Source organism: Microtus pennsylvanicus, chromosome 11, assembly GCF_037038515.1.
Source record: "Microtus pennsylvanicus isolate mMicPen1 chromosome 11, mMicPen1.hap1, whole genome shotgun sequence".
Taxonomy (NCBI): domain Eukaryota; kingdom Metazoa; phylum Chordata; class Mammalia; order Rodentia; family Cricetidae; genus Microtus; species Microtus pennsylvanicus.
Window position 1 is genome coordinate 60,022,298 of NC_134589.1, and position 14,672 is coordinate 60,036,969.

General features: G+C 51.4%; 1 protein-coding gene across 1 annotated transcript; it reads right to left on the reverse strand.

Annotated features, from left to right (window-relative positions):
* Nucleotides 1-2,059: 2,059 nt before the first annotated feature.
* Nucleotides 2,060-10,758, reverse strand: B9d1 (B9 domain containing 1). Its single transcript, XM_075992276.1, has 7 exons — nucleotides 10,438-10,758; nucleotides 9,167-9,235; nucleotides 7,056-7,167; nucleotides 5,581-5,677; nucleotides 5,189-5,251; nucleotides 2,539-2,606; nucleotides 2,060-2,340 (listed from the first exon to the last, which is right to left on the reverse strand). The coding sequence occupies exons 1-7, from the start codon at nucleotides 10,681-10,683 to the stop codon at nucleotides 2,198-2,200; spliced, it is 798 nt and encodes a 265-aa protein (XP_075848391.1). The 5' UTR covers nucleotides 10,684-10,758; the 3' UTR covers nucleotides 2,060-2,197.
* Between the last annotated feature and the right edge of the window lie 3,914 nt (nucleotides 10,759-14,672).

Below are 14,672 nucleotides of genomic sequence, written 5' to 3' on the forward strand. Positions count from 1 at the left end.
TTGCTAAGCACAGGTGGACTGGAGAGGACAGATGGACCAATGGAAAATGCAAGTACAGTCTCTGTTCTTTGGTGTCCTGGGTGGCTAGAACCCTACCAGGGCACCAAAATGTGAGAACACTCAAATGCCCTGTATAAATGGTGTAATGTTTGTATAGTGCTCACTCCATGAAGATGTGTTGACTCCTGTACTTGAAGTCGTCTGTAGATGGCTGGTAATACCAAAAACAATGAAAATGATAACAATTGCTGTGATCAAGGGGTGGGGACAAGAAGAATCTGCATATTTCTGTAAATGATTGGTTTGTGGCCCTGGAACCTTGGTTTGTGGAACCTGCAGATATTGAATCCTGACCACAGGAAAATGTCAACATTTTTAGATGGTAGGTTTGTTATTCATTGTAAAGTCATTTCAACTTTTCTGTGGTTAAATAGCTTCATAGTGTTGAAGAAAGGGGCATTTGCACACAAGAGGGCAGCCCATTATGTTAAAGCTTTTGGTAGATGAACCCATGGTATCTGAGGCCAGAGATGGACTGGAAAGGGACAATACTTCGGAGGTGGAAAAAGGCTAAGTGGCATGGGTGTCGGGCAAGAGACCTGCAAATGAAATAGGGTTAGATGCAGGACATATTAGGGGCTCCTGAACCAAGAGCTTAGTGATGGCTGAAACAAGTGAGCTTGAGGAGGGGACTGCTCATTGCGAATGTGACATTGGGGGAAAAAAAAAACAGTGCAGTTTTTTTTTTTGTTGTTGTTTTTTTTTTTTTTTTTGTGGTATGGCCTCTGCAAGGTAGCAAGCATCTCCAGGGTAAGAGGAGGCACTTGAGATGGGGAGTATAGGTGGTCTAAAGATGGGTGGGCATGTGGGAGTGGCCTGAGGAACACTCAGGAACTTTGGGCAGAGTGAAGTCCCCAGGGTATGATGGTGGATTAAGAAATCACTATGGCAGATGAGATTCTGCTGAGCTAGTATAAAGGAAGGAACACAGAAGGTGGAGTATGTACATAGGACACCCATGTGTGCTAATGGGCAGACAGGACACTGGGGCTGCAGGAGGTCCTGGATGGCAAAAAGGCGACCACACGAGGGAGGTACTGGTCTGAGAGAGATGCTTTGGTGATGCAGATGTCAACATCCCTGCAAGTATGGAGGCTATGTATGGAAAAGGCTACCCAAAAGAACAGCTGGAGGAAACTGAGTATCAAGAGCAAGCTCTTTTGGTGTGGGTTGACGGCTTAGACTTTGGGAAGCAGTCTGGAAGTGGTGAATTGCAAAGAAACAAACTGTCTGGAAAGCTGAAGTGGATCCTGTAGGAGAGGATGGAGCTACAAAGAGACGGGCCACTTCAGAAGGCAGGAGGAGCTTGGCATTCAGGGAATTTTGCTGACAGATCAAAAGTTCCAAAAGCCCAGCTGAGGGGTGTGTGTGTAAAAGGCAATTTGGCCCAGGTGGGTTCTTGGAGCTTGTAACTCAGATGTGTAGGAGTGTGGCTGGTGGTTTGAAAACATGGTGAAGGCCTTGCGTGTCTGCTGGACAGCAGAGGCCAGATGCAGCAGCCTCAGTACATGCTAGGTCTCCAACCTGCATGCATGGGGAAACTGGAGGCCCAGTTGCTCTCCCACAGATACCAGGGTGCTGGGCTGTGGGGCCTGCCAGAAAGTTGTGCTGATGGCACAGCCTCCTGCCTGGGATGTTTCTTGCCCTAGCAAGATGTTTCCTCAGGCTCCTAGCAGCGCACTAGAGGTCGGGTGACATGGGAGATAGGAAGGGAAGATGGAAGGCAGGTGCCCCCAGGACACTTGTTGTAGAATATGGTGGACAGCCACAGTGCCAGCCATGAAACGAGACTTAACCTCCTGACGTGAAAGAAGACACGTTTTAGAGATGAGTATTGAGGACCTCGGAAGGGCCTCGGCTCTGAGCAAGTCAGTTAGCAATTCTGGGGAGGCTAACTCCTCACTCCAGCATGGCACCGCGTCCTTCTGGGGCATGTCCTGGAGGCTGAGCCCCAGGCCTGAGGTTCTAATGAAGAAAGCAAGAAATCCAGGCCCCGGAATTTCTGAAAAAATGTGAAACTTTATTATAGAAAACTATCTTCAACTCTCCAACTTCCCAGTCAGGCTGCTTGAGTCCTTGATTATCTGTGGGCTGTGGGGTCCCCGGGCCACGGTGTTGGACAGAAAGGCTGATGCTTTCATTGTGGGTTGCCCTGTGGCAGGCTGGGACCCAGGACTCCTTGTGTGTCCACAGGCCCAGTGTCATAGCCCAGCTTCTTCATGTCCTTGGTTACCACATTGAAGAGGAGGGTGACAAACCCCTGAGAGCGGACACGGGTCACTGGAGACATGAGGTGAGCATTAGCTGGGTTTGTCGGGGATAGGCATAGCAAACTACCTGCTGAAGCCCTTGTGTAGGAGGTATTCTAGAAAATTCTTTGGGTGACTGGTATATTACCAGGTTCCAGTTGTCTGACAGCTCCCTGGCCTTCACCCATCACCTCATCCCTTCAGCTAGGCTTGGGAACATCAGTTTTACCTTCTCGGCCTTCACCCTGGGCCACCACCTTGGGGTCTGTGTACTCTGGCCGCCGTCCCATGAACCAGCTGAGGACATAGGAAAACACCAGTGAGGAACACTTGGAACTTGCTGGCCTCAGACACAGAACAGGAGTGCTCCTGGCATCCTCTAAGTGTAGGACAACCTTTTGCCTATCTGGAGGTCAGGTGGGGTGCCAGGAGATGTCCCCTGTTTGGGTCTATGGCAGTGCTTCTGCCAGGTGCTCCAGGAAGTATCCAGCCCACCCAGGCATGTCTTGTGGGTTTGCATCACCAAGCACAACCTGATCCCATGGCCACCCCCCAGAAAAGAAGGTGAGTCAGGAGAGAAGCAGGGTGACAGTGTGACCCTTCGCCTCCTCGGGAGAGAACCCAATCTCAAGAAGTGCCAGACTCAGCTCCCCAAACTGCCTCATGGGATTCAGAACAAGCCCCACCCTGTCACTGAACCTGTTTGTCTACAGTAAGAGATAATCGCACCTACCTCATGGGACAGAAGAAGCGAAGGCACCCTGTCAGCTACCACAGAACGTTACCCTTAGGAGAATCTGGGTAACAAGTCACCTGACATTTAAAGTCCCAGATGCTAGGGGTACCATTTAGCCCCCCAGGCTCTGGCTGGCAAACTCAAAAGCAGTTTCTACAAATGCCCAGGAACCCACATAGGCCACAATATCACTGCACCCTGACTTCAGATCTTGGGCCCCACTCAGGCCTCTGAGGCACATCAACAGGATGTACAGGCCCAGCAATTTGCTGGGAACCATAGGCTTGGGGCAGACAGGATTAGCCGAAGCACAGCAACCAGGACCAACTCAGACTTTGTGGGACTACTCCACCAGCATTCCTGTTTGCCTATGGAGGTAGGGTTCTGTCTTTTTCCCTGGGCACTTTGCAGCAGGCTTGAAAGGTAACCATGACTACACATCCACCACCCATAACTATGCTGAGGGTATGGCTGGATCCCTGGGCTCCCAGGCTAGACCTCAGCAGCCCTATTGGACTGCTGGGCAGGGCAGGGGGTCCTGAGGGAACAACAGTACGCACTGCTGTTCAGATAACCTAAGGTGGGGGCAGGGTCCTGAAGTTAAGCATTCCAGAAGACACTGGCCGTGTGCGTGTGTATATATACACCTCTTCCTGCTTTCCCATCAGAGCAAAGCTCTATTCACCTCAGTACTGAGGACTCTTAGAGAAAATCCCTGGCAATAAAGGCACATCCCACCCTCGCTGGGTCTCAGTTCTCTTCTAATTTACATTTGGTTTTCTCATCTGAGAAGAGGGAGACTGTTCAGGGAGAATATTACAGGCAAGGGCTGAGGCAGAGTAGAACCTAGTGGGCTCAAAAACATCAAAGGCCAGGCAAATGGGAAGCAAGAAAGAGGCTGCTGGCATCCTGGCTCAAGTGACTCCTCAGTGAAGAGGGTGTGCCAAGGCAGCTTCCAGCAGTGACACCACCCTACTGGCTTTGCAAGACTGGGGTGGAGGGAGGGGCTGCAGTGGTTGAGTAACAGCTCTAAGGCTATTAGGCAGGGACTGAAGACATTGGGAAGGCAGCCTTCTTTGTGAGGAGGGTCTACGTGGGAGTTACTAAGATTGCTGCAAGGTGGGGATTATCCTGAGTTATCCAGGCAGGCATAGGCAAGGTGCTGCCAGTTGGTCCTCCTACAGCCCAGAACCCTTTTTTCAGCCCCCTCAAAACGGGGCCAGGCCTCTTCTCCAGGGCTGTAGGACTCTGGCCAGGTCCCTCTCTGCCTGAAACTAGCTTATAAGAGGCTGCACACTGGCTGCTGCCTGGGAACCCAGTGGCCCTTCTTTTTTTTTTTTTTTTTTTTTTTTAAGTTTTTCAAGGCAGGGTTTCTCTGTAGCTTTGGAGCCTGTCCTGGAACTAGCTCTTGTAGACCAAGCTGGTCTCGAACTCACAGAGATCCGTCTGCTGCCTCCCGAGCGCTGGGATTAAAGGCGTGCCCCACCACTGCCCGGCCCCAGTGGCCCTTCATTGCCTTTCATCCTCGTCAGCCTAACGGGGAGCAGAGGTGACAGGCAGCTAGCTGGGCTAGCAGGCCCTTCAAACCCCTACTTGGATGTGGCAAAGGCCTTCCCTCTGGGATATCTCTAAGGCTCTTGTTCTGTTCTCTGGGACCTTCTTGATGCTGTGTCCTGGCTCCTCCATGCACCCTCACCCCCACCCCCAATCCCTCACACTTGCTGGCAGCAGCAACTTTCTGGCTGCTCCTGACTCTTCAGTTTTCCTAAGGAACTGCAAAAGCTCTCAGGGCCCTGGGTATGGAACATGGTTCCTGGATTCTTCATGGCTGCTGCTTGACTCTGCTCTTGTTCCTACCTAAAGTAGCTTCCCAGGGGTTCCCATGACAAGTTTGCCTCATGCTGCTGCAGCCTGACAAACATGTCCACATGACAAAGACACACAGGACACAGAAGAGAGTCTCATAGCCTTAAGCTGCCAGAAAGTGGCCAAGGAAGCCCAAGGATTTGGCGGTGCCCCTGCCTACATTCCTGTTTCCATCTGTCTCTAGGTGCTGCCTGTGAAGACCTGAAAGGGTGGAAGGTGCTGGCCAGCTGGTTACCCATTAGCTCAAGAGCAGCAAGGCTGCAAGTGGAAGACCCACCTTGTGAACTTCTGCAGAGTAGACGTAGACTCCGGCACAAACATAGGGATGGTCCTCTTGTGCCTGAAACAGATGTTTTCACACAGATGTGCTGAGGAACAATCCTGGCCCTGTGGAAACCTTCACAGGCCAGGGTCCAAGCCTGTACGGATGAAGGCGTGCAGAGGCACATAGGACCTGTTCTTTCTACACCCACCTCCATTCCTCTCCAGTAGCACAGGCATCCCACCTACGTGTGTCTCTTTCCAGGTGTAGATTATACCCAGGCCGCTTGGGCCCCTGAATATATCTTGCCCAAGTCCAAGGAAGGGGCAATGACCAGAAAGCCTGCTGTCTAAAAGTGCTGTCCCCAAGGTTTGGCCTGCCCAGTAAGGGGCAGACTGGGCACCTACCGTCCAGGAGAGAAGGGTACATGCACCACTCCGTAGCCTCGGACCACATCGTTCCCAAACACGTCTGGTCCATACACACTGAGCACGATCTGTGGCCCTTGGGAAGGACAAGGTTGGCATGTGGGGAAACAAGGGTAGGGGCTCAGCACATAATGTGCCTGGCTGAGGTCTGGAGCAGGGACTCGGGATGCTGGCCAAGGCCCTGGGAATCCTGTCCACACCCAGGGCTTCTGTCCTCCTGCTACTTTCTGGGCTTCTGCTGGTGCCCTGGAAGCACTCTCCATACCTCTGTTCATAGCTGGGGAGAGCCAAGACATTGGGTAGACAGGAAGTCCTTTGGAGGCTCTGGGCCAATCCTGGGGCCCTGCGTTCTTCCTTTCTGATGGATATAGTCTTCCCAAACTATGACACTCTGTGGGAGGGGCTTGTTCTGAAAGTTCTGAGAGCCTTCCAGGCATTTCTCCTTAACAAACTGATGTTTACATACGCTTCCTCATCACCTGCAGCCAGGGCAGCCAGGGCAGCCAGGCCGCCTCCTCTAGGTGTCTGACCTCTAGGCAGAGCAGATTGCTGTAACTCCAGATGACAGGGGAGGCCTGGAAGCTGGCTCTGTGGTTACTGCTGAATGGCCTCAGACAAGTTTCCCAGCATTTTTGTCCTCAGCTTTCTTGTGTCTAAAGGCTTTGGAATAGTACCAGACATGAGGTGCTCAGTAAAGGTTAACGAAATCTGTGTCCTTCCCTCTACTACTCTGCCACCAAAAGTAACCTGGGAGTTGCTCGGTTCGTATATAGTGGTTTGTTCATTCTCAACACCAAATACCTGATCACCACAGCTGTACCACAGTCAGCTGTGAGGAGTGAGGGCCCACGGGCTGCTCCTCCTTGGAGAACTGCTGCAGTGAGTCAGATCCCTCACATACAGGCTCTTGATACACTCGTGTACCCATCCGTGAGCACACTGCTGGGTGTGTGCTCAGGAAGGGACTCACGCAGACAGGCAGGTCCTGTTCACTTTCACGGGTTCACATTACACTACTCTCCAGGGGAGCTTCCCCCAGCGGAGTTCTCTGAGCTGCCGCCACTACACGCTTGCCAGCCTTGGCAGATCAGCACTAACCTGGCCTGCTCAGCCTCCATGGCTTTGCTAGCTTGGTGAGGGCTCAGATTAGAAGGGTGGCTGTGGGATGAGGGGGAGGCTCAGAAGAGTGTCCCATGCCACCAGCACAGGGCGAGCAGGTACTGGAGCACTAGGCAATGAGAGGTTGAGCAACCTGGGGTCAGACCCTCCAGCTAGGTGGCAGCACCGTACACCAGGCTCTGTGTGCAAATGGCAGTCCACAAAACAGGCGGACGCTGAGCACATCAAAGGCTGGGGCACAAACCAAGCCACTGGCAGTGGCCACCTGAAGCCACTGGCAGTGGTGGGAAGTGCAGCAGAGGCCCCGCCCCTCCCATCAGGACCCACAGACTCACAGCCATAGGGGTTGGTACTTTTAAAGGTGACATCGATAGGGAAGTTCCACACCAGAGCTTGCCGTACATCTTGGCTCTTGGATGCTATCTGTGAGATCCCCTCCTCCAGGCCCTGTACAAACAGTGACAGAGACAGCTGGTCTCAGGTCCAGCTACTCATGCCCCTTCCACTTATGTAGGAAGGCCATTTCAGTTTTTTCTGCCTGGCTTGTTCCCACCTTTCTTTAAGATAGTTACCCCAAAGTGCCTTGGTCTAGAGTCTGTCCTCCCTGTTATCTGTATGCTCTAGCTCCCGATGCACTGTCCTCTTCCTCCTCTTCATCTCTGACTAACAGACTAGAGTGTGTCCTACTTACTGTATTGGTTTCCTCTACAATGGGAACATCTGGCAGGCACTGGTCACTCCCAGAGGACTCGGTAATAATTACTAAAAACTGTTGGGCCCATGAGATGACTTTGTGGGTAAAAGCATGTGCTGCACAAGCCCGACAGCCTGAGTGAGTTCCATCCCAGAACCATGGAAAACAAACAGATAACCTGGTGTGGCGGTGTGAGGGGGGAACAGCGGGAGAACAGCCCTGGTCTGAGAGCCGCTGGAGGCGGGGAATAGCGGGAGAAGCTCTTGGAGTACAAAATAGAGCAGCAAGAAACAAGAGTCTCTGCCTTAAAACAAGGTGGGAGATGAGAACCAGCTCCAGAAAAGTTGTCCTCTGTCGCCAGCGTGTGCATGTGCTTGTACACACAAAATCATTTTTAAAATTCATTTTATAGCCACACACCTTTAATCCCAGAACTCAGGAGGCAGAGGCAGAAGGACCTCTGTGAGTTTGAGGCCAGCCTGGTCTATTAGCGAATTCCAGGACAGTCAGGGCTACACAAAGAAACCCTGTTTTGAAAACCCCTCCCCAAAAATTTCATTTTACTGAGTTTTGTCTGTTTGCATGTCTGTGTACTATGTATGTACCTGGTGTCTATGGAGGCAAGAAGAAGGCATCAGATCCCCTGGGATTAGAGTTAAAGATTATTGTGAGCCATGTGGGTGCTGGATATCAACTTGGGGTCCTCTGCAAGAATATGCACTCAAGGGGCTGGAGAGATGGCTCAGAGGTTAAGAGCATTGCCTGCTCTTCCAAAGGTCCTGAGTTCAATTCCCAGCAACCACATGGTGGCTCACAACCATCTGTAATGGGATCTGGTGCCCTCTTCTGGCCTGCAGCATACACACAGACAGATTATTGTATACATAATAAATAAATAAATATTTCAAAAAAAAAAAGAATATGCACTCAACTGCTCAGTCATCTCTCCAGCTCACAACCACCTAAGCTCCAGCTCCAGGAGATCTGACCTCTGACCTCCCCAACCACCTGCATTCACACCCATACACATATACATTTAAGATCAAATAAATCTCTAATAAATACTGAAGCATCTTTTTAAAAATATAAGTCCCATTAGAGAGAAAGAAAACAAACAAAAAAGTATTAACATGTCTGTGGTGCAAATGAAGAAGCCCAGGCTCAAAGAAGTTGGGCTTCCACATTTTTTATTTTCCCATTTGTTTGGGTCTTATATATGTAGCCCAGGTTAACCTTGAACTCCCAGAGATGCTCCTGCCTCAGCCTCTGTGCTGGACTGCAGGTACACAAACCTTTTTTGGCTAGCTTCCGCTTTTGAAGCTATTATGAGGGTTCAGTGAGCACTGTGCGAGCAGAAAAGCATGGCGTGGCAGTGGTCTGCACACAGTCCCTTCCTGCGGTGAAAGACTGCCCTCAAACCCCTGAGAGGTGATTCTTCAATCTCTGCTGTCTGAGGAGGGGCCAGCCTTGGGGGGGGGGGGGTTTACTGGCTGATGGTGTTCACAGCCACTGGCAGGCAGTGTTCCAGGGTCTGGCAGCTTATGCTGCCATTTGTCCCTCTTGGCTGCCACCAGCAGACTCCAAGAATTGTATCAGCGAACCTAGCAGTGGCTGTATTCTGTAACCTAGCTTTGCCAGGAGCAAACTCATGCTTGGGTCCTCTCTGACCTCACTGTCTACCTCTTGGGTCTGGGATAGAAGGGCATGGCAGATACTTCAGGAATCACTAAAGCTCCAAGGAGTTCAACTTACCGCTGTGGGGGCCCAGTCCTGGCCATACACAAAGCAGTACTTGCAGTAGAGGTCGTCATACTCTGGAAACTGAGAGAAAAGCACACAGGATTCTGTTTAGGGAATGCAAATTGAGCCCATACATTAGCCAGACAAGTGCAGCGGGTAGGAATTAGGCGCGTGAGGCACCTGGGGTGGAGGGGGTGGAGTTCAGCAGGGCAGGGGACAGAAATGAGGAAGTCGGGGTTAGTTCCAGACTGGCCCCTTGCCCACGCTTCAGATTGACACTCACAGAGCCCGTTCTTCACTCCTTATCTGGCTTAAGATCATTGCTTGGCTCCCTTTGCCTTCTGCATGTCTGCATCCAGGTACCCAATGCCTATGTCTGCTAACCCTGTCTGACTGAGGAAAGAACAGGTTTTTATGCCTCTGAGTGTCCCCAGTGCTGGGCACAAATTAGATCTACAGGAACCATGCTGATGTGAAACCCGGGAAGCTACAGTTCTATGCTAGAACTGAAGGCCTGGGAGAAGGGAGGACCCAGAGCAGAAGACGTAGAGAGGAAGCTAGAGTACTCAGCCCAGCTGGGCAGCCTTCCATTGGATAGAATAAAACGGGAGGACGCATCCAGTACCTGGTCAATCAGGAAGGCAGGAAAACCTACTGAACCTCGGGCCTGGCAGAACGTCAATCACCTAGTCAAACCTCAGAATAAGTGGGAATAATGAGCATTTTCAACAAGCAACCCATAAGAATAATGTAGCCAAGTTCTGAGAGTCAGATGTAGATCTGAATCTCACTTGGCCACTGCCTAGTGGTAAGTTTTCCTAGCTGTTAAGAGCATCAGCGCAGCCGGGCGATGGTGGCGCACGCCTTTAATCCCAGCACTCGGGAGGCAGAGGCAGGCGGATCTCTGAGAGTTCGAGACCAGCCTGGTCTACAAGAGCTAGTTCCAGGACAGGCTCCAAAGCCACAGAGAAACCCTGTCTCGAAAAACAAAAACAAAAACAAAAAAAAAAAAAAGAGCGTCAGCGGAGCCCTCACTCCCATTAGCCCCAGCCCATCACTCAACCAAGTAGATAGGATCCAAGCTGGAGGCCATAGAGTGATTTTGGTACCAGCTGAAGGTCTCGAGGGTTGGGCCCAGAAATCTGGCGCCAATGTTTTCAAACGCTGGTTCTCCTTTCCAACTAATTGAGACGATCGGAGCAATGACTTGGCTCTCTAGAAAATGAGGGAAGAATTCGGGGAGGGGAACGGGCCGGCCCCGGGCAGGGTGCACGGCAGCTCACCTGGGCACTCTCCACCTGCCCGTTGACCATGAGCAGGAAGACGCTGGGACTCGCAGCAGCCATCGCACCGCTGGGCCGGGAGACCCGCGTAGGCCGCGTGCCGTTGCCAGGAGGCTCCTGGGTTGCCTTGGAAACAGATGGTAAGCCATCTAGGACAAATTTCTCAGCGCGGCGTTTGTTCAAGAATAGAGTGCGCAGGTGCAGTGAAATTGACGGCCACAGGGACCATCTTCCTTTGCGTCGCATGAAACTAAACTCCAAGGCCCGGTCCTGGGACCCGTGGGGACTGTGACTCCACTAGCTTGGTCGTGCTTGAAGCTTGCAGGCTGGAGAGCTGGGTGATGAGAAGCAGCTGCGGGACTCAGGCCCGCGGAAAGTCACATGCTAGAGTTACCTCTGGCCAGAAGGTGGCGCTGTGGCCGCACGCAGAGTGGCCCAGCAGGCAGAGCCTAGCGCCCCGCCCCAGGTGAAGGGTGTGCCCTTCAGGCCTTTGAGGCTCTCGACCTCGAAACCCTGAGAATCCTCCTGTCCAAGCCCCTGCTCCTGCATGTGAACTGGGGCCTACAGAAAAGCAGCAGTCCACGTACCAGTCACCCGTTTTTGGAGAACCACTAGCAGCTCGGGGATGTTAGAGCTCCGTCCCAGGCCACCAGTAGACACAGCTGTCAACACTTGGCTCCAACAGTACTTATTCTCAATCATTGTCTAATCCAAGGAGGCTTAATGCGAGCCTAGACTTTGCCTCTAGACCAAGCCCATTGTAAACACTTGGGAACTACTTTTTGAATGACTAATTGAATACATCTCCGTTTTCTGGTGGGAGAGGGTAATTTGGCCACACTCATTGCAGTAGTTTAGGCTTTACATGCAGAACTTTAAAAGTAACGATTAGAGACACCATCAGGTATTGGAGAACCTGGAAACAAATGAAGGCAGAGAGGTGTACACTTCTGAGAACCCAGTCTGCAGCGTGGAGTCCAGGCCATCACACCAGCTGCCTGCTTGGGAGTCCCTTCGGGGTTCCCACAGCCACAGGAGAGGGAAGGTGTGTGGTCACAGCTTCCCGGTGGGCTTGTGTAGAAAAATCTTTAGCATAGAGTCAAGTCACATAAGCAGAGCCTCTAAGTGGCTCTCCCCTTGCTGGTGGCTGCCACCTGCTGGTCTCAACTGGAAGAGTTGGACAGTCACAGGCTGAGCCATGATCAGAGAAGGGGACACTCTCAACCCCCAAATTCATTAGATAAGGCTTTTGCGTCCTAAACCAATGGATGAGAAATTTGAGAAGGGGCTGTGCTGACTACTTTCATGTCAACTTTACACACGTTATAGTCATCTGCGTGGAGTGAACCTTGATTGAGAAAATGCCTCCTTAAGATCTGACTGTGTGCAAGCCTTTTTCTTTATTTCCTTTTCTTAATTAGTAGGGTAAAAGGGCCAGCCAAAGAAACCCACACTGGCTCTGACACCAGAGGCAGCCAAAAGAAACACACCCTGGCTCTGAAATCAGAGCTAGTGAAAGAAACACACTCTGGTTCTGAGACCTGAGCCAGTGAAAAACATACTTTAGCCCTGAGCCCAGAACCAAAGAAACATGCCCTGCCTCGGAAACCCTTTGTCCCCAGAATCAGAGTCAGTGAAAGAAACATGCCCTGGCCCCAAAACTAGAGCCAAAAAGGCCAGTAAAAGAAACACAATTTGGCTCTGAAATCAGCCATCTCTGCCCCTGACCAACTAAACTAACCAATCCCTGAGCAGGGAAAAACTAGCCAATCCCTCATCTCCCTGGGAAAACTCCACCCCCTAAGAAGCCCTATATAAGTCCTGCTCCTGTTCAGTTTGGGGCTGCTCTTCTTTCACCTTGGTAGAGGTAGCCACTCTCCTGGACTCTTCCCTCCCAATAAATCTCTTGAGTGTGGTTTGCTTGAAGACTTTCCTTTTCTGGAGCAGAGCGAGACTGTAACACTTTTGCTAGGGAAGCCTCCCCATAGCAGGGCTGAGTTGTTACAACTTTGCTGGGGGAATTCAGAAGCAGAATTGAATGGAGCAGCAGGATCGTAACACTTTGGCTGGGAAGCCTTCCCCTAGCAGGGCCAAGTTGTAACAACTTCGCTGGGAAGCCCCCTCCTGTCAGAGCAGAGCTGTCATTTTGGGCAAGCCTTCCCTAGAGCAGGGCTCTAAGCTGCTCCCCTTACTGTGGTCTGTGCTATTTCCTGGCTCTCGAATGCCAGAACACTTCCCCTCGAACTGCCAGGACCTTCTGAGCTGTGACACCTCCAGGTAGAGCCCAGCCCATGGTGGGTGTGGCCACCTGGGCTGGTGGTCCTGGGTTCTATAAGAAACCAGGTTGAGTGACCCATGGGGAGCAAGCCAGGAAGCAACTCTCCTCTATGGACTCTGCAGCAGCTCCTGCTTCCAGATTCTGCCGTCTGAGTTCCTGTCCTGATGTCTTTGACGATGAGTCATGGTATGAAGTGTAAGCCAAATAAACCCTTTCTTTCTTGGCTTGTTTGCTCACGGTGTTTCATCACAGCAATAGAAACCTTAACTAAAACATGTTAGTTCCAGGATAACGGGGTTACTGTGACAGACATGACAGTGTTTTGGGGAAGATTGTGGAAGGACTTTGGAACTTTGGGCTAGAAAAGCCATTGAGAGTCGAGAGGTCAGTGAGCTGTTCTGTAGGAATTTGGTGGTGATAAGAATGTTGAGAGCACTGGGCAGTGGTAGTGCATGCATTTAGTCCCAGCATTTAGGAGGCAGAGGCAGGTGGATCTGAGGTAGAGGCCAGCCTGGTCTACATAGTGAGTTCCAGGACAGTCAGGGCTACACAGAAAAGCCCTGATGCCATCCTCACAACATGATTAAGCTGGAGGCCTGCACTGATAGGGCCACCCATTGGTAACTTCCAGCCCCAATGCTGTGGCTGCATTAAACTCTGATCTTTATAAAGTGCCAGTCTTGGAGCTGGAGAGATGGCCAGTAGTTAAGAGCATTGGCTGCTCTTCCCGAGGACCTGGGTTGAATTCCCAGCACCCAGATGGCAGCTCACAACTGCAACTCCAGTGTCAGGGGATCTGACACCCTCACACAGACGTACATGCATGCAAATCAGCAATCAATGTATATAAAGTAAATGGATTAATCATTAAAATAATAAAGCGCCAGTCTCAGGGCCACATATAGAACACCAGGCAAGGTGATGATGAGTGTCCTTAGCTTCCACCAGGTCTTCAGTGGATCTCACTGAGCTCAGTGCTAGAAACGAGATGAATCCTCCAGCTGCGTCCTCATCCATCTGACCGTAAGATTACCCCATCCATCCAGGCAACTGGAAGCTGGGGGGCAGCCACTTCCTATGCTGCTGCTCTTGAACCAAAATATTCTCCACTGCTGGCCTTGGGACTAACTCCTATCCTGCAGGAGGGCTGAAGGAGACTCTAAGAATAAAGCCCCCATCAAGCCACATTGCCTTGGTGCAGGCCCTGAGCAGCAACCCCAGAGCTTCCACCCACCACCTTCCCACCAAGCTGGCCACGGGGTCTGCCACAGAATTCCACTCCTTTGTTTGTGAGCCACCCACTCAGCGTCTGTTCTTGGCTGCTTCCTGGTAGGTCCTGATGGGGCTTTCTGTCACAGAGGAAGGAGACCTTGTTTGTGGCAGGCTCCTTGGTGAGATGGGAATAAACATCTGTCCACTCAGACAATGCAGCAGTTCTTCCCAGGCCGACCTTGGCAAATACCTGAGTTTCTTGGGCCTACGGGGGGATGGGTACCTACAGGAGTGTGGGTGACCCCAAAACAGCTGGGCCACTGTAAGAAACCTTGTGGAAGATGCATTAGAGAGTTCCATTTTTAACTAATCTTCGACTTCCTAAATACTCCCACATCCCTCAAGATAACTTGCAGCGAGGGGTGGGGCAGGAGAAAGGGAAAGCTGGAATCACACAGTGATTTTCTTTTCCTACTCCTTTTATTGGGACTTTCAACAGCTCTATTATTGTTACTGCTATTGTTGCTATTTCGACGCCATGACTACTGGGCCAAGGTTATCTCAACTCCGGGCGAGGATGGGATGGCCATGTTATAGTACAGGAGAAAGAAGCCACACTACAGCAGGCCATGCGGCATGATGCTGAGATCTGCTCAGAGCGCCCAAGGAGGCATTTGCTCGTGTGACGACAGAGGTGGCTCTCCTTTCCTTGCGCCCGAATTCTGCAGGAGTGTGAACGTGGTGG